General features: G+C 41.8%; 1 protein-coding gene across 1 annotated transcript; it reads right to left on the bottom strand.

Annotated features, from left to right (window-relative positions):
* Positions 1 to 478: 478 nt before the first annotated feature.
* LOC125434567 (E3 ubiquitin-protein ligase RNF213-like) lies at positions 479 to 19457 on the bottom strand. The gene is made up of 10 exons (XM_048500067.1): positions 19083 to 19457; positions 17665 to 17699; positions 17440 to 17562; positions 15359 to 15514; positions 10092 to 10285; positions 7645 to 7931; positions 6500 to 6765; positions 5335 to 5550; positions 618 to 810; positions 479 to 484 (listed from the first exon to the last, which is right to left on the bottom strand). The coding sequence occupies exons 4-10, from the start codon at positions 15508 to 15510 to the stop codon at positions 479 to 481; spliced, it is 1314 nt and encodes a 437-aa protein (XP_048356024.1). The 5' UTR covers positions 15511 to 15514; positions 17440 to 17562; positions 17665 to 17699; positions 19083 to 19457.
* Positions 19458 to 19834: the final 377 nt, after the last annotated feature.

The following is a 19834-nucleotide window of genomic DNA, read 5'->3' as shown; positions in this document are numbered from 1 at the left end:
CTCCCAGCGGTTGCTACGATATGAATGCATGTGCTTATAGTCAGTAACTTTAGCTGCCAGAATTGGCATTCCCTAGGTGGTGACACTCATTGACCTTTATTCATTTTCGTTAAGGATATTGGCTGTGTTTCTATCTGTAATATATACATATATGTGACAGAAACCTTTATTGAGAGGCCCTAGTTCACCTGAAGTTGAACTAACTTTTTTATGGTGGTGATGTCCCTTTTTCACACACACCTTTTTTTAGCCATGGTAAAAAAATGGTAAACAAATTTGTGATGATGGTGCCCTAAGCACGTGCTTATTATGCTTAATGTTTGATCCAGCACTGCATGGAATGTCCATCTTTCTGAAGGGTGGGTACTCCAAAACAGGTGAAAAGACAAAACCGATATTGGCAAATAGGAACATAGTCCCAGAATCCTGGGTAATCCAGAACAACACAGAAGAGATCTGTTCCATGTGGCAGTTGATGTCATAACTGAAAGAAAGAGAAGGGCCAGAGAAGGAAGATTCAAGAGCTATATACAGAGATTAGCCTATGATTTGTCATGATGTGAGATTACATAGAGACAACTGTGCAGGCAGATAAAAGGAGTTGAAGTGAAACAAACCTCATAGTTCCATCGAGTTTCCACGTTCTTCAACCTATGAAAAGTTCCCACAAGACAGTCCAAGAGGTCTGCCGAAAAGTCAGTGAGAAACTCTATCAAGTCCCTCAGAGGCAGCAAGGAGAACCATGACTTGTACAATGCTCTGTCTCCTTGCACCAAGGACTTCTTTTCTTTCATTAGCTTCAGTAACTCCCTGCAAAAAAACCCCCAACAGATTACCTTTTTATACAGAGGGGGTTATCAAATACACAGAAAACTTTACAGTAGATTTGCTGTACATTCTAAGTTTTTACTTTAGTAGGCAAAACAAAAGAGAGAATGCAGCAGAGAAGGATTACCTTCTCCAACTGTAATTAATCCTAGAAACAATCAAGGAAACTGAAGATCTATCTACCCCAAAGTCATGTATGGACAGAAAAGTCGGGCAGCATTTCTAGACAACAGAGGGGTAAAATGCCAACATCACAGACGATAAGAGGGGATGAGAATGTATCAAAAGAACACTGGTCACTTACTGTGAAGGTTCCCCCTATCCTGAATTTGAGTGCATAATTTTAATAGTTTCCTATCATCTTTTGAGATGGGAAACAAGTTGCATTCCGATTCCTTCTCCCTCTGTAGCTACTACTACAATGTTGAGTCTTCCAGAACCCCCAGAATACACACTATTTTACATTAACTAATAGATAATGTAACTACAAGAGATTAAACATTTCAAAGAAGCAGCCACTGAAGCAGACAACATACTGAAATACAACAGTAACAGAGAGCGTCTTATGGGAAAGGTATCAGCAGAGTTTAAAGGGGAGCCACTCTTGTAAGATGAGAAGGTTTCGTCTTCTTGCACTCACTGCAACCTTCTACCACACTTGGAAAAGAATACTCTCCACGCAAGATGTTCTTTCCATAGGAAGGTTTTCTTTAGCAGTTGCAAGGTTACACAAGTCTATTCTATACAGCTATACAGAACTCTTCAGCTATAACAAAGTTGAACTTAACACTCTCTCTATCTCAGTCTTAGCATAGCATATACAATGCATACATCCAACTGGATACTTTTCCCCGCCCGGGCATCAGCCTCTCATTGGTCTAGAGCAGGGTTTTGCAACCTGCGTCTCTCCAGATGTTCATGGACTACAATTCCCATCAGCCCCTGCCAGCATGCTGGTAGGGGCTGATGGGATTTGTAGTCCATGAACATCTGGAGAGTCGCAGGTTGCAGACCCCTGCTCTAGAGTCACAGTTGAATTCACCAATCATGTTAAAGGTTAACTGCTCCTTCGTCCCTAGACTGACTTGTCTCCGGCCTTTGGGGTTTGCAAACTTCTGCTAACTTAGAAGATTACCTTTCTGTGAACCTTTACTCTCTTTTTTTAATATCATGACAAAAGGGACACTAGCTCTCCATGTCAGCAAAACAATGTGCGTCTCCCCTGAAACAAGGGTGGGACAAAATGCCCTCACATTTCAGATAGAAGGAACTTTGATGGTAAGAGACCCATGTTCTATTCTCATTTGGAACTGAAATCATAGTTTTAACAGTCTATTTATTTGATTTATACGCTGCCCTCTCCACAAGAATTCAGAGTGGTTTACAGTAGTAACATATAAAATTTGATTAAATAAACGTTTAAAACAGTTATAATAGTTAAAATCCAATCTCATCTAGTTAAAATACATTTAAAATTAAAACTAACTAAAAGCTTAAAAACTTCAAATCAGAGTTAAAATAAGACCTGCAACAGATGCCATTTAAAGCAAATAGGGTTTAGGGCCGGCAACAAGTGTGATTAAGAATAAAAACAATTACGATTTTGATTTCAGTTTTCAGGCCTCAGCCAAAAGCCTGGCGAAACTCTGTCTTACAGGCCCTGTGGGAGTGCATCAAATCCTGCAGGGGCCTAATGTTAGGTGGCAGAGCATTCTACCAGATAGGAGCCATGGCTGAAAAGGCCAATCTGACAATAGTAGGAACGGGGACCACCAGGAGGTTTGCAGTTGCTTACCTCAGGTTTGCTTGGGGAAACCTATGGGGTAATGTGGCTTTGGAGGAATGAAGATCCCAGGCCGCTCATGGCCTTAAAGGTCAAAAGTTGGGATGTCCAATAGCTGTACAGGAATCCCAGGCTGAGATCACTTACAAGAAAACAAACACATTCTACTTGCCATTCCACCTGAAAACTAAGTCAGCTGAGGCTATGGTATCTAGTTTGTAGTGGCTTACAAATACAAAATATAAAAGCCCATGTAGCCGCTTTACAAATGTCTTTGGGGCGTTTGTGTCAAAGGTAGTGGATGTGGCCACTACACAGTAAATGTGCTCTGATGCTCTGGGGTGGAGAGAGGCATTTTACTACATAGGCTGCCACTAGACATTGATTGCTTCATAATATTTTGAACAGTTTGTTGGCTTGCGCTATCAGGGGCCATGAATAAGGAATCCACATTCTCCATGGAGAAATTCTCATCATATATATTCCCAGAGCCCAAAGAATTAAGTCCAAAGAATATTTCTTTGTGATATATGCAGGACAATATTCCATTTGTCTGGTAATGGTGACTGTCTGCACAGTCAGTTTTGCTGCCAGACTGTCCATCTGAGTGCATAGGAAATAGGATTGCACTGCACAAAACTGTTTACAAAGTTATTTGGATAAATAAGGGACTGTGATATATATCACTAAGACAGCATACTAGAAGTAGAATCCTACTGTGTACTTTTTGCACTGTTTACTGTGTCATGTTAATACTTATGCTTTGCTTCAGTTCTGTGGGTTTCTGGTGGGTTCTAGACTTTTACAATCCTAACAATGATGCATTGTTTATTGAACGCCCCATTTTGTTATTGTATTGACTCGGTCTAACCAGGGGCGGACCAAGGGGGAGCTGCGCCCGGGGCATGCCTGTGTCCCAGGGGTCCCCAAACTACGGCCCGGGGGCCAAATGTGGCCCCCTGAAGGCATTTATCCGGCCCGCCAGGCATGGTGGTGATGGCTCCATTTAGGTGCAGTGGGGGCTCGAGGGAGAGGAGGAACCCACCCCAACGGCTGTTGATTGCAATTACAGGATGGCACCCCCAAATCTCCATGAATTTTCTGACCCAGAGTTGGAAACCTTACATGTGGCAACGCCTGCTCCGCCCTTCCCTCTCAGCTACTCCATGTGTTGCTCTCAGGCTTTCTGTTCCGCCTCACTCCCATTGGCATCAGCCAGGCTGGCAAATCACTCGCTGGCTGCTAGGGAGGAAAGAACCCAGGAAGATACCTGATCCTGGGTTAGATGGAATGCCTCATTGGGAAAGTTCTGCTTTTTTTTTTCACAGGGGAAGGTATTCCACAGCCTCCCCAACAATATTTGGAGCCCACCCTGTACCTGACATACTTTGGTCACTGTTCTAAAAATAGACCATGACAGAAAGGCTGAAAGGTGAAATCAAACATTTTACAATCATTTGTGCATAGGAATTTGTTCATAGTTTTTTTTAGTCCGGCCCTCCAACAGTCTGAGGGACAGTGAACTGGCCCCCTGTTTAAAAAGTTTGGGGACCCCTGCTGTGTCCTGTGCCCCTGCCCGCCCTGCCACTGGACAGGCGCACGCCTGGTACATCATGCACCACCCCGCCCCCTTGGCAATATGCTACTGTGTGTAACTCACCTTCAATCCCTTTGAGAAAGGCACACTATAAAGTAAATAAACGCATAAAGCACAGTAGGAAAATAAAGCAGAGCTCTCAGGTTTCCTTGCTGACTAATCAGAGATAGGAAAAGAACTGAAAAGGAGTGACTATAGAGGGAAGAGGAGCTGAAGTATTGCAACTTGTTTTCCACCTCATAGGATGATGGGAACATTTCCCAACTATCAAAATTATGCCTTCAGTTCCATGTGAGAAAGCTAAGTTTAGCAGCTATCACAGAAAAGCAGAGAAAAGCGACAGAATGTCCTTTTTGTGAAATGAGAGCAGTGCCCTAACTGTACAAGGTGCAACTTGAACGATATAGACTAACACTGAGGATAGGATTGGTCCCTATTAGGATCCTAGCCACAACCTAAGTGGGAAAGAACATCTAGCTATCTACTGATAAAAAGAACTGATAAAAAGAACCATCACAGTAAATGCCATGTTTATTTTCAGAAAACAAGGAGATGGCATCTTTGGAAGAGAAGTAAAAATGTTATCCCACCCTGGGTAAGAAATGCACAATGAATCTATGGTGGTGGGGGGGGGGGGGGGGACTTGCTATAGTCCCTGCCTTCCACACATCCAAAGTTCAAGTGACCAGCTCAAAGTGTTAAGTGTTTTGTTTTTCTTATTCACTGTACATTTCTATTATAAAAATATGACTTTAAAGGGTAACTGGGCAGCTATGCTTGGTCACCGTCAAATAAGGAGGGGAAAAGGTGACTGCAATATGCAAGCCTAAGGTTTCTTTACATACCATGCCCTGGCATCAAGGCTGCACACAGCTAAAAAACTAAAGCGTGTGATTCCATACAACGCTCACATGCCAGGAGTAAAAGGTGCTTTAGAGATCAAGAGCCAATCGGTCATATAGACTATAATTACTGTGCAAACTGTGGTGAATTGAATCATCACTGTCACTTAAAGGTGCTTCACATTTAAAATACAAAAAATATGATCACACCTCACAAGGGACCGGAGGATCTCACTGAACATAAACCATTCAGAAAGAAAGGAGGACCATACACTGACACTTACCTCTTTCTGGAGTACTGCCACTTATTCCTGTATTCAGCAAACATGAGGCCTTCCAGGCCTGCCCACCTCTCTTCAGAGTCAAGTAGAGAATTCACATGGAAACAATGAGAGTCAATGGAAGCACTGAAGAGATGATGAACTGGGATTGTCCACACCCACTGGTGGATTTGCTTTTCAATGCAGGAGTTGTACAAGTCAATCAAACAACGCTTAATCCTGAAAGAGGCAAAAGAATGTAAGATCTGAAAAGGCTAAAGTGTAGTCTATAATCCCAGAACTAAAAGGTAATAATGATCCCTAGAACAGAATTTTATTTGATAGTGACACTCCTTCCATATTCATGGCCACTCTACTTTTATCAGCTTCCCCCAACTAGATCAATTTGCAGAACTATTTTGGTTTATTGTACATTTCACTGAATTTGTGTTGCAACTGGGTCATAGAAACACAAAAGCCACTGCAAAATCTCTTTTAAAATCCAACTATGAGAGCCACTCTTTTTCTTTTAGTTTTTTGGTCAGCTCTCAAAAGGCTATTACTTTTTATCTCACAGTGACCCATCACTCTAGATCAGGGGTAGGGAACCTTTAACACTCAAAGAGCCATTTGGACCCGTTTTCCATGGGAAAAGAAAACACTTGGAGCCGCAAATAATTTTTGACATTTAAAATAAAGATAACACTGTATATATTGGGTTTTTTTACCTTTTACTCCACTCATTCTGAGAAGTGCATGGATGCATCTGCAGGGTGGGCAAGGATGGGGCCAGCGGCTCGGCCTCGCCGGCCGCCGGGAAAACGCCCGCCCCGCTCCAATGGGGCAGGCGAGAGGGGAAGCCGGCTGCGGGCAGTTGGTGCGCCCAGCCTGCTGCCTGCAGGGCGGGCAAGGATGGGGCCAGCGGCTTGGCTCGTGGAGCCGCAGTGCAAGGGCAGAAGAGCCGCATGCGGCTCTCGAGCCGCAGGTTCCCTACCCCTGCTCTAGATACTTAGGCAGAAATTTTAAAAGCTGTACCTCAACTGAGATAGAGGCATAAGGACTTTTGTCCATCATAAGACTACTATGATCACAACTAAGTAATGCAAAGACCCAGAAATGACAGTAATTTCAGATACAATTCACCTCCAAGCCATCAATTTTCAAACTCCAAGTTATATACACCACATACCACAGGGAATCTGAAAACACATCTTTGATAGAATGGATTTCATTCTTTACTTCTTCTCGTGGCTTCTCCAAACATAGACTTCTGCATAGTTGTATCAGATCCCCATCTGATATTGGAAGATTGTAACGTTCTCCTAACTGAAGGAAGATTAATGCTAGGCCAAGTTTATCCCGAACTAATGTGTTGTGAGATGAGGAATTTGTACTGTTCTGGTCAATAAACTGACAAGCTGATTCTCTTAAGTAATCCAATATCAACTGTTTCACCTGAATAAAAGAGGAAAATAATAATAAAACCCAATTCCAAAAAATCACCTGTTTTCTCTAAAAGTAATTTTGCTTATGGATCTAAAGGTCTTAACAAAACATTCACTTATACTATCCTCTAAAGAGATATTAGTAGGTCATTGTGAAAAACAAATGTATACATCTTAGGCTGCTTTCACATTCCTATGTTGTCTCTTCAAGACTTGCTCAATGCAGCTTACCGTTAATATATAAGCTCACATAAAATATTGCTGAACATTGTGCTCACATTTCGCCACAGGGACACAACTTTGAAAAGGCAGTGCAAGAGTATAACGTCAAATGATCCTGAACAACTGCCAAGTAGAAGCTAACAGGCATCTTGTAGGGCCTTAAGTAACTTGCCATTTCACGCCTGGATAGTCCACACATCTAATCAAATTGGAAAAAGAGGTGGAATCCAGAAATTCTGGTGGCAGGATGTGGCCAAATCAGCAAATACACCTCCACCATGATACACCGGTGAAGGAGCTAGGAAGAACAAGCTTTAACCCATTCCAGCTCTCCTTGTCTCCAGTCTCAACTTGTGCAGAGTTCTCCAATCCACTTCTTTCTCACAGTATCTACTAATTGGCTAGTTTTCTGCCAAGTGATGCCTTTCTTTGGTTACTCCTAAAAGAGGCAATTGTGCTGGGAAATGGTTCACGAGTGTGCTGAAAAGGTAATAATCACAAGATTGTTTTTTCTGTATATAGTAGAAGGGAAGAAATGGTGTATGGCAGAAATCTGACTTACTGACTTTGATGTCAATGAAAAAAGGGGGAAAAGGGACAAGAAACTTTAAGGACAGGTATCAAAAGAAGGAACTAATGCTTCTTCAGAAGGCATTATTCCAGTTACCTGTTCAGCTCCAAACTCTAAAGCTGTCCATACAACTGGTCTCCCGTCATGTATCCATGGTTTACTATTCACCGAATAAAACTGATAGAATTGTTGGAAAAAATTCTTGACATTGATAGGAGTCCAAGAGTGGAGCATACTAAAGAGGCCCTTCAGCATTACTTTTGCTGCTATTTGCTTCCCTTCCACAACATTTTTCTCGGCATTTTTCATTCCTGGAATACGCTCTTTAACACGGTTCCACCAATCAGGGTCAGCACATATTATATCATCATACTGGTGCCATTCTGTTAAAACAAACATTTTGTTTAGATTTTATGAAAAGAGACATAAGACTGGGTATCATAACTCTGCTCAGCTAAAGCAGAGTCTTCTTACTGGTGGAAGACACCCTCCCCCAGTAGAAGAGGATCCTTTCCACCAGTGGAAAATCCTGCAGAGTAGAAGGATCCAACTTTATTGTCCTGCAAAGTTCATAAGATTCCATCATGTAAGAGAGGAAATGTCAAATTGTCCATGTCTGTCAGAACTGACATCCATATCACCACCTTCCTACTCAGTTTCTACACAGCTGCATAATACTTTTTCAAGTCTTCAAGATGCGTACCAACATGCATACGAACAGACTTACACAATTTTCCCTGATTCTGCAAGCTCTTTCTGCAAGTCCTTTTCCACATATACTAATGACATAATTATATTAGGTCATTAACAAATCAGGACTTCTATATTACAATTTGATCTTTTTCTTGCACTCACATTGGATTTCATTTATACAATGGAAAGGTTTATCACAAAAGTCAACAGTTTTTTCAGGGATACAATAATTAAAATAAAATAATAGTAATTTTACACAGTTGATTAACAGAGTTCTTTCAACAACCAGGATTTTGTCTCAAGACCATTTCTCCAGCGACATGTACACTATACATACCATATCGTGCAAAGTTTTTTTTTCCAGTTTTTATTTACTGGGTACCAATTAATAGCTTAGCTTCTAATAGCAAAGGCAATCAAATCGGAGGATATTTAAATCCAGTGACAGGAGCTGTGAATGGGCAAGATAGATTTAAAAAAAAACCTGAAAAGGGGTCCAAGTTTTCAAAAAAAAAAGTGAAATCTGGTGGGAAAAATTGGATGGTTTTTTTTTAAATACCCAAAATGTTCAAAAGGCGCTCCTGCAGCTTTATGCAATGGATTTCCCTCAGTGGCTGTTACCAGATAACCACAGACTCCAGGCTTGGTTCTGTCAGTAAAAGGCAAGGGAGCGGGTCAGTTTCTAGGTCAGTTTTAGCCTTTGGCCGCCAACCTTGGCTAGGCTTGCCAGCTCCAGGTTGAGAAACTGGGTTGATATCACCTGATTTGCATGACTCAACTAGGCCTGGCTGCTTACTACTCTTCAACAGCAGCTACCCTATGAAAGCCAGTGCTGGGTGGCCATTAGAGCTTCAGAGTGGGGTCTGGCAGATCCAGGTTCAAATCCCAAATTTCCTGCAGAAGCTCACTGGATGATTTGGGATTAGTGATATTTTCAGCCTAACCTACCTCACAGGGTTATTGTGAGAATAAAAAGGAGAGAAGAAAAATGTAAGCTGCTTTGATCCGAACTATGGAGAACGGTGGGGTATAAATAAATAATAAATATGGCCAAAGATAGAAAGCAGATAAAAGAAAGGTTGGTGAATGGCTGACAAGGTCAGAATGAGGCAAAAAAAAAAGAGAGGATGGGGAGGGTTTATAAGGAGGGTGGAAAGACCTAATTGTGTGGGGAGGTTATACAGGAAAAGCGAGGGGTCACCCCACAAGTCCTTGGGAGTTCCCCACCATGCAACTGGGCCCAGGGGCCGGCACTACATAACCAAGTTAGTTTTCCTAGTTAGAGGCTGCTGGGGTGGGGGAAGATGAGAGGAGGAGATAAAGATATGCTGGCTGTTTGCTGGGAAGGAAATAGCATTACTAACTCCAGGTAAGGAAATACCTGGAGATTTGGGGGATTGGAATCTGGGAGCTGGGTTTGGAAAAGGAAGGGACCTCAGAGGGTTATAATGACTCCAGCCTCCAAAGCAGTCATTTCCTGCAGGGGAACGAGGGTTGCTAACTTTCAGGTGCAGGTTGGATATCACCGAGAACTACAACTGCTGTTTAGATGACAGAGTTCAGTTTCCCTGGAGAAAATGGCTGCTTCGGAGGATGGACTCTATGTATCCTGCTGACATCACTTTCCTCCACAAAGCTTGCCCTTCCAAGGTTCTACCCCAACATTCAGGAAATCAGCAACCCTAGAAGGAATCAGGAAAAAATGAAGAGGCTATGGGGGCTTACAGGAAAGGAAAAAAGATGAAATAGTGGGGGAAGTAGAAATGAGATGCCTCCCACAACTCCCTGCAGTTTCCCACTTGTCTGTTCCTATTACCAAAATCACTTGTATACCAGGAACGATTTCTTACCTGTACCACTTAGTTTATCCTGTGGTATGAACATACAACGATTCACAACTTGCCCTTCATGACAAACTTTATAAATGAATTCCCATTTTCCCTTGCCACACAAAACATAGTATTTATAGGGAATCCATTTATTCATGTTATCCTTAGAAATAGTAACCCAGCCTTCAAGCAAGTAGCCATGCTGTCCAAGATTCCTGTTTGAAAACAGAATGGATGTGTACATATGTTCACATGCTTTTTGAAAAGGCAAGCAATACCTCTACTGCCCTGAGAAAAACTATGAAGGAAAACAGTGGTCTTTCTCATACTTCATCTCAAAACATAATGGGCTGAAGTGAAGTGTGCTTCTAGATCATATCACATAAACATGCACATTATAATGAAAAATTTAAAAGACCATGAATATAATTCACTGTTTAGCAGTTTTACTGATATACAACAACACCCCCCCGCCCCCAGCATAGAACTGAACTCCTTGGGGGAAGGGTGTAATAAAAGTATAGCAATATCCTTTTAGATATATCTATTCAACATCAAAACAAATTAGTACTTTTGTTTGTATCACTAGGGACTTTGAACCTATTCACCTTAAAAGTTTAACATCCAAACAAAAAATCATAATAATGTAGAATGATGATGTCATCACAACAAGGCAGAGAATAGAACACTGGCCTTATGTGAAGGGTCCTTTTACTTAAAATAGAAGAGGACACTTCGAGACATTTGGCATTGTCTCCTTCCCACGATCCCAGAAAGCAGAAAGTTACTCTTTTCCCCCTCCAATGCCAAGGTAATTTCCTCTATCTTCAGTCTGGAGAGTTTTGCAGCTCAGTCACTGACTGTGAAGCATTTCTCTTAGAGGCCAGAATCACTGGCCTTTTTAACCAGAAAAAGTGTTACTCAATTGACAAACATCGGAACCGGCTGGAGCTTGACCATATATAGAGAACCATAGAAGAGAATACAGTAAAGTGCTGTGGAAAGAACAGTGAAAAAGAGCAAAGGAAGTCACAGTAAGTTTGGCTTGGCAGCTATTTCCCCACCCATGGACATATATGTCTCATCCAAAGGCTGCTGACATCACTGAAAGATGGTGGATCTAGAGTGCCCTGCTTCAACAGAAATGAACTTTCATGGGACTTCCAATGTTCCATTTTCATTGGAACATTTCACTCTGAGATGTTTAGGATCTTACCAAGCAATGCATCCAAAACAGGTGGGAGAACCACCAGCCAACCTTGCCCTTAAGGTTCTACAATCAATTATAGGACCTGCCACCCAAACTTGAGGTAATGGAATCCATTTTGTGGAAATGGAATCCAACTTTCTAGAGACTTGGGAACTACAGAGTTCAGGAATCTGTCCTGTGGGGTTGAGATTAATTCAATTTAGTATCCATTGAAGACAGTCTCTTGAGCTCATCTGTTAAAAGCAGAGAGGTTCCAAACTCAAGAAAAGAACTGTAGCTGTTCTTATTGCAACTGTGTGGCATTAGTTGGTATGTGTATGTTTGATTTACCTAGAGTGAGATTTTGACTGATGGAATGGCCTTGATTAGATAGTCCATACCTGTCTGAATCTGAACCAAAAGGATTTTTTAAAGTAATTATGAAATCTGGGTAAGGACCAGTGTGAATCATGGGAGTCATATTGCTTAGATGTCTGATCCCCTCTCTAACTCGTCTAGGGCATGACCTTCTTCTTGTCAAAGTTTTCTCTGAAAAGTTTACCTCCTAGAAACAGCCAAGTAACTAAATTAGTCTTGGTAGAGGCATCAGAGGTTTAGGTCTTTGTTTCATTAGCCAACCTCGAGTAAGATTTTGGAGAGGCAGGATAAAAAATATTCAAAATAAATAATAGTGACAGCATGACCTCCATCTTACTGCTCAAGAGGATCAGCAGTTTCTACTATCACTCTCACTCCCAGACCCAGCATCTCATTTTGTCTCATCTTGTGATGCAAATCTCAAATTCCACAGGAGTGCAGAATTGTTCATACCTCCTTCCCCAGCTTACGTGGACCAAGAAACGCTGTCATTCCCTACAATCCCAACTCTATCATATCCAGTGGATCCTGTTCTCCCTCAAGATTTCCCTTTGCCTCCATCCTCCCAAAGAAGACAATCTTTTATAGGATCCCACAGCATAATGAAAAAAATGAATTTTTTAAAAAGAAAAACAACCACAGAGGGGAATGGTATCCTCTTAAAAAGACTCACTTATAAACAAAGATATCCAGGTAGGAAGAAGGCAGTGTAATCAAGGCTTATATTTCTGGGTTCTGGAAAAAATTAGGGCACTAGGGAAAACTGAAAGCTGCCCAAAGTAGGCAGCTGTGAGTCACACTGAACTCCAAAGCTGTGACTGAGATGCAAGAGGGAGCAAAAAGAGGGAACAGGGAGCAGATAAGGGATACAGATGGAGGCAGTGGGAATTGTAACCAGAAGGGTCTTCACAGCTGAGGCACAGAGAGGGAGAGAGAAAGTAGAAGTGGAATATGGAGGGGCAGAAAGACACAAAAAGACCTGGGTGAGCTAGAGGTATGTTGGCAGAAACCAAAGGCATGGAGGACAGGGCGCTGGGACAGGGACTAGGGAGAAGGGATGTCATTTTTTGCTGCTGAAGGCGCAGCTGGCAGGGACAGAACCAAGAAAAAGCAGAAACAAGAGTTTTTTCATTGGCTCAGAGAGGGACAGAAGAGAGACACACAAGATAAAAAAGCAACTCTGGAGTTCAACGGAAAGAAAAACTGAAGAGCTCTCTGGAAGCCCTGAACTTGCGACAAGGCAGGAAGGGAAAAAAAGGAAGGTGGCAGGTGTTCCATCCTCACTGGAGATAGAAAATTGAAACCTATTTCCTGCCTCCATGGATCACAGGAAGGAGAATACCTTAAGGATCACAGAGCAACTTCCTCTCTACAAGTGAAAACATCTCCTTAAACAGGTTTTTTAAAGCTCGAAGTTAAACAGAAAAAAAGGCTACCAAAAATAAGTTATAAGGCCAAAATACATACTAGGTGGATGAACAGAATGAAACATTGGACTTTGAAACACTGGACTTACCATGAGGATTTCTTCTCATCAGCAGAAAAGAAGGTAAGTATCATTAAATGGTTCACACTAGAAATTTGTGTTCAGATATTTCCAGTCCAAATACATATCCCCACCACCCCAAATACCTCATCAGTATTTTCCAGATATATTTAAGTGTCCAGATGGTATCTGTGATACCAGTAAATGGGTACCAAGCAATTCTGGAAATATCAGAATGTCACCAGCCAGCGTTTTAAGCCTCCTAGGACTGGCCCCTCCCCTTTATTTTGGTATGTATGTCAATGTCTTCTAATCAGAGCACGAAGCTAGAGTGAGAACTCTTATTGCTCACAATTATTATGAGTCCCAAAGCCTCAGAATTTCTCTGGCCCACTTGAGTTGACTTGGAGGGTTTTGGAATGCCTGGATTGAAAGCATAGCCCATTTGCTCCAACAGCATTTCCTCTGCAGCTGCTATTGAGATGGCACTGGCAGTCTGAAAGGCTCTCATGCCAGCCAAGGCCTCATGAAGAGGGGTAAGAGGAACTTTGGCAGGTTATTTTGTCAGTTGAAGCACACCAAGTACTCCTTCAACATGGGGAGCCAGCATGGGCATGATATCTGCTCCAAACATTCTGGTGGCTAGGTATGCTGCCAAGCTCTCCTGCCTTGGACAGAATGTCCTTGTGGTCTGCAACTGAAGAACCAGGGAGGCAACTGCTGAAGGACTTTTTGAAACATTTTGGCATCTTCTTAATTACACCTCCACTTGCCTAAACTAGATTTCCTCTTGTTGGGGGGGGGGAGCTTTGTCCAATGCAGAGCAAGGCAGACCATAGATTGGGGTTCGCCCCTTAACATAAGTAGAAGCACTGCAAAGATCACTGCCTGTCTAATCAGTAAGGGGAGTAATCCATTTCAGGATAGCATCCTTCACTGATGGAAAAGCAAATCAAGCAACAAATACCCACACACAGAGACCAAACCCCCTCAGTTTTATTCTCTTTTCTCTCCATTATCCTCTAGGTTCCATTATTAATATTTTAACATACACTTTTTATAATAATTACATGCAGCTCCACTTGGGAGTTTTGTGTGGTTTCTGGGCTGTATGGCTCCACTTTATTCCTTCCTATGTATCTTCTCATATCTACTGGTGGTACCTGGCCCGAAAGTTGTCCAGCTGGTCTCGACAAGGGCCATGCCATTCTCGGTCCTGGCTCCACCCTGATGGAATATTCTGTCTAGTGAGATCCAGGCCCTACGGGACCTAACGAAACTCCACAGGACCTGTAAGACAGAGCTGTTCCACCGGGCTTATGGTTGAGCCAGCTACAGATGTACCATCCAAAAGGCATCCCTCTTCTCCCCTTCTCTATTGTTTTTATTGGCAGAGTTATTAAAAGTTGCGTTTTATTGGAATCCAATTTTATTCCCCAACTCAGTTTTAACTGTTGGTCTTTATGGTTTAATGTTTTGATTGTCTTCTAAATTTTGGAAGTTGCCCTAAGCTCACAAGGTGAAGGGAAACATAAATATAATAAAATAAATCAAACCAAATAGAAACACAGGATTCCTTAGACCAGTGGTTCTCAACCTGGGGGTCGGGACCCCTTTGGGAGTCGAACGACCCTTTCACATGGGTCACCTAAGACTCTCTGCATCAGTGTTCTCCATCTGCAAAATGAATAAATGTTAGGGTTGGGGGTCACCACAACACGAGGAACTGTATTAAAGGGTCATGGCATTAAGGAAAGTTGAGGAACACTGTCTTAGACAAATCTTTGAAGTATAAGAAAAAATGCCAGCAACAATCACTGGGTTCTTCTTGTGACCAAATCATCTAGAACAACTAGTGGAGAGCAAGTTTTGTTCCCACGGCAAGGCTATTGTCAAGTGCACCTGAGAGAACTCTCAGGAATGGTGGTGAAACATGGTCCTTCCGATAATCTCAGCAATTAAGCAAGTCACCCACATAGCCTGTTTTGGGTGTTTCTTATGATTCTATTTCAACAACCTTTTGACTGGTACATATGGGCTTCACCTAACCTAATGAAAATGTTAGCTACTATAGTGTAAGGAACATCATAGCTTAAACAGAAGGCAAATCACTAGTCTAGACGGAGGCACTGGAAAAACATTAACAGTTGTAGTAGAAACGATACACCTTGCCAAAACATTTCTAAAAAGACTTGACTTCTCACTATTAAATCCTGAATATGAAATGGTACTTACTCTGAGCAAGTCAGCTCACAGACATTATTCCAGTCCCGATATCCAGAAATGCCTTGTGCCCTGACAAACACTTTATGATTCTTGGGATCCAGTTTGAAGTCCTTAGACAGTATGGCATGAAAGTATACTGTAATATCATCTCCGAAGTTCATTTGGCTGCAACAGCGAGTAAAGAAAGTCAGCATTATTTGTTCTGGAAGATATGAATAAAGTTTAGGTAAGAATATGGATAAAAATTCACTGATAAAATTGTCCCAAAATACGGTGATTTAATATTAAAACTCTACAATTTAGAGGGAAGGAACACAAAAGCGGAGAAGGGACATGAAAAACAGATAATAAACTTCCAGAAAATACAAGAATACTTCAGTAAAAGTTCATTTGTTAATAAAAGGAATTTTTTTACAAAAAGCAGCAGATATTTAACCTGTGAAACAACAGGAATCAGATTCCTAAACTATTAGCTAAATTTTACAGGGAGACACAGGCTTGTGCAGTTTCTCCACTGCTGCTGCACCTGCTGACATAGCCCGGGGCTTCCACAGGCAAATTCATCCTTGGCGTCCCTACCCCAGTCACTTGGCAGAAGTCACCTCTCCTCACCTCAACAACTTTAAACAGTAACTGAATACCATTAAGGCATTATAATGCTATGTGTATCAGGTTCTCTAATTCCCAACGTTAATTTTTTTAAGGCTGCAGCCCTTCTCACTGTAAAGATATACCTTTTCCCTTTATTTCTACAATGAAAGGGGCTGGAAAGACTCACTTTTATTTTTTAATTTAACTTCAAAGAAGTTAATGGAACTTCAAAGAACCTAGAACACAAATTGTTGCAGTGATATCAAAATATTAAAGTCAACCGCCAATGGCAGGAAGAATAATAATAGCCAGAGGAAGGGGAAAGAACAACAGTTGCCATGTGGGCTAGATTAGGAAAATAACATTTCCTACACAGATGGGAACCATCCAGGCTTTGCAGCGATCTTTCACAATCTTTCACATTTCACCAGTTTGGGAAAGACAAAATAAAATCCATGCCTGGGAGCTGCATGAATGTACCATGATGCCGTGGGGAAGCAAAAATACTCCCCAAAAACAACGGAGCTGGGGCAAATAGCCCATGTGGAAATGGCCATAGTATCTTAACATTGTTAAGGTTTCACAAATGCATGACTGTTGGGAATTAATAGCCACAGTTTCTTCCATCAAAATAAAAGTCTGAAGTACTGAACCACTTTAAGACTGAATATGGGTTTAATGTCATGGGTACAACTGACTACAGAAGAATATTGGACTCAATGGAACAATTTTAGCATATTTTGAACATAGAGAAGTCATAGAGAAAGGTTGGGACAAAAATTGTAGGAAGAATTCTCTAGTTAAGGCGCCATTATCGTGGCCCCATCCGCAGGATTACACAGCCTATGCTTGGACTGGGAAAGGCTATACCTTCCAGTCTGCTGAATTATTTATAATTTGGACAGAAATTGTCCTTATTTCATATATTGAGAGAGCGTCACACTGCTAGTTCATAAGCTAGCTCAGTTCTAGCGGTCCGACAGAAAATCTTGTTCAGCTGTACAATGTAAATTCATTGAACTACAGTGAGTATGGAACGGAGGATTTTCTTCTCTCCAACTTTAGTAATTAGCTTATGTCACAGAAGAAGACAGACAAGGTTGTTTAAGGTCTGAATATTACCCACAAACTCCTTTTGGGGAATAATGATGCTTTTTTCCAGACTCAGAAACAAAACTCCTGACTGATCCAACAACCAACTGACTTTTGAGGTTCAGCCACTGCAGACTTTAACATACAAACATATACATTCCCATCTTGTACAAAATGTAGCTTTTGACATATGAAGTGTCCAGAAATTCCAAAAAATGCTTTAAAACATAAAAAGACAAATATAGCCCCAAACTACCCACAACACTTGCAGCCTATTTGATTTAGTAGCATCTGCTTTATGGGTGCTTTTCTAAATAAATCCTGCTCTGAAAAGAAATCCATCTCCAACTGTTATTAGCTGATGCTGGCCATTTTAAACACCACTTCTACAACAGCAACAACCATACCTTCTGTTTTTCTGTTGGTTCTTACTGTTCTGATCAAATTGTTGCTTTTTCTCATTTGATGCATGAGCTTCCCCTTTCTCCTCAGTTCCTTTTATTGGGGTTGCTGCTTTCTCACAGGTATTCCCCTTTTCAGTTGCTTTTTGTTGCTTTTTCTCATTTGCTGCACTAGCTTCCCCCTTCTCCCCAGTTCCTTTTATTGGAGTTGTTGCTTTCTCACAGGCATACCCCTTTTCAGTTGCTTTTTCTTCCTGCTTTATTTTCTGTAATATATGTTTCACATATGCTTAGAAGTAATAAGGCAGTCACATAACTGTAGCAAAGTTAAAAATCCTACTTGCACATATCTAGGTCTGATTGCTTGTTTTTGTAAAGCCAATTAAAAAGCTGGCTAAGTTGTAGAGCCAGGTAATGTGAAAAGCTGGGCCATGTCAAAGCTCATTTTCACACTGCTGATTTTCAGTTGTGGAATTTCTAATTCAACAGAAGAGAACCCAGTAACTCAACCCATTGCAGATCTGGGCATGCCAGCCTACTGATTGTCGGCAGCAATGCCATATGAGAAGCAACCATATTTATAAGAGAAAAAAGCCATTGCCCCACAGCATTTCTACACAATCAGAAAGTGCAGCACAGTCTTTGCTGCCCTGGGAGTGCTGAGGCTGAGAGCCTCCTCCATGCGGGCCACATGATGCCTGGAGGACAAAGCCAGTAAAGGCTGGCTGGTATGTGTCAATGGGGTGGACTGGGGATGGGCGCAGTCATGCATGGCAGTTCCACCTCTTCTCCCCATGCTCAATGGCTCTTCCCTTCCTCCCTCCCTCCAGTGAATGGCTCACTAGCATTTTTATTGTTAAGGACATTTGAGTTGTTGTTCTGTTATCCTGCCACAACTTGGTGGATTGTGCACAAGAGCTGATCCTTTTGGCGGGGGAGGTGGAGCCTGCGTACCTACCTCTCCTTTATTGGGGGCCCCCTACTGGGCCTTAGGGGTGGGACAGGCCTTGTTGTCGCATGCCTTGTTGTCGCATGTTGTCGCAAGGGCTGCTGGATGGCCTACATCCCCTGACAGCAAGGGGAGATCCAGTTCGCAGCCAGCACCCAACTGACTTGCTGCTCCTGGTTCCCCACCCCACCCTGGCCTGGGGGAAGGTATGTATTAGGTCCAGCTAGAGTACTGCCCAGTGTTCAGGATCCCTATCCTTTGCTGCACCTCTGCTTCCTTTGACAGTTTTCAACAAAACAAGCTGTGGCCAATTTTATTACCACAAAAAGGTTTATAGCACATTTATTTTGCAGGCAAGTGACCACCCTCCCCTCCCTGGGTGGCAAAACCAATTCAACGGACTGGAAGGTGTAGCTTTTCCCAGTCTTACCTTTGTGCCAGAATCCTTTTCCTCTTGTTTGATTCTTTTTTCAGCTTTTGTCTTACAACTCTGTTTTGTTTGAGATTCTGGTAAAGGTGTCTTAATCAAATTTTGATCCTCCGCACTGGAATTTGCATCTATATTTTCAGATGAGGTCACATTTAAGTGATGGTCTGATATGTTTTCTGCATCTCCTGTGGAAATGTATGGCTTTGTATCACCAACTGAAGCCCCAATGGTTTCATTTTCTAGTGAGTTTTCAGTCACAGAAGAACGAACATTGTTTTGTTCTCCACTAGAAGGTAGCTGTTCATCAACTACAACATCCTTCTCCACCTTCTCCCCTGGAACTGCTGCACCATTTTTATTGCCTTTTTCTAGTGCTTGTTCTGAATGAAATGTGATATCAGTGGTATCACTGGGATTTTTGGTCCCACTTTCCAGATTCTGATCAGAGTTCAATGGATTACAGCTTTTATTCTGATGCCCACCATCTTCAGTGGACCCCCTTTCTGATTTGGCCAGTTCAGCTTGATTTTGTCCTGCTTGGTTGTTTTTAGCTGCTGTTTCAGCATTCAGAGAATGATCAAGAGTGGTTGGCACTGAACTTAAGTCATCCAGAAGCTCAGAGATTGAAGCTTTCGTATTCTTCTTCCTTTTCTGTTGTGTGATGAAAGGAAAGGAAAGAGGAAACAACAGTTACATGCTTTTCCATCATGGAAATCATCACCATGTTCTCCTCATTAGATACAAACATAAATTAACCTTCTCAAGCATTTTCTCTCAGTCATGCTCTTAATCTCAGATTTAAGAAATGGAGTTGCAAAGAAGGCACATATACCCTACTTCTTACTTCTTTGAGCCAATCTGCCATAGACCAGGCTATGGAATCTAAACCACACTGTGACACATTCAGAGAGAACCTGTACTTACAGAAAGTTTCTAACAGAGCAAATTATTCCACATGAATTATACAAGCAGTAACTATTAAATCCCAACACCTCAAAATCTTGAGCTGTAATTACTACTTT

The sequence above is a fragment of the Sphaerodactylus townsendi genome, linkage group LG06 (genome assembly GCF_021028975.2).
Source record: "Sphaerodactylus townsendi isolate TG3544 linkage group LG06, MPM_Stown_v2.3, whole genome shotgun sequence".
In the NCBI taxonomy this organism is placed as follows: Eukaryota; Metazoa; Chordata; class Lepidosauria; order Squamata; family Sphaerodactylidae; genus Sphaerodactylus; species Sphaerodactylus townsendi.
The sequence above is the reverse complement of the archived record's forward strand: the minus strand, read 5'-3'. Positions and strand labels throughout refer to the sequence as shown.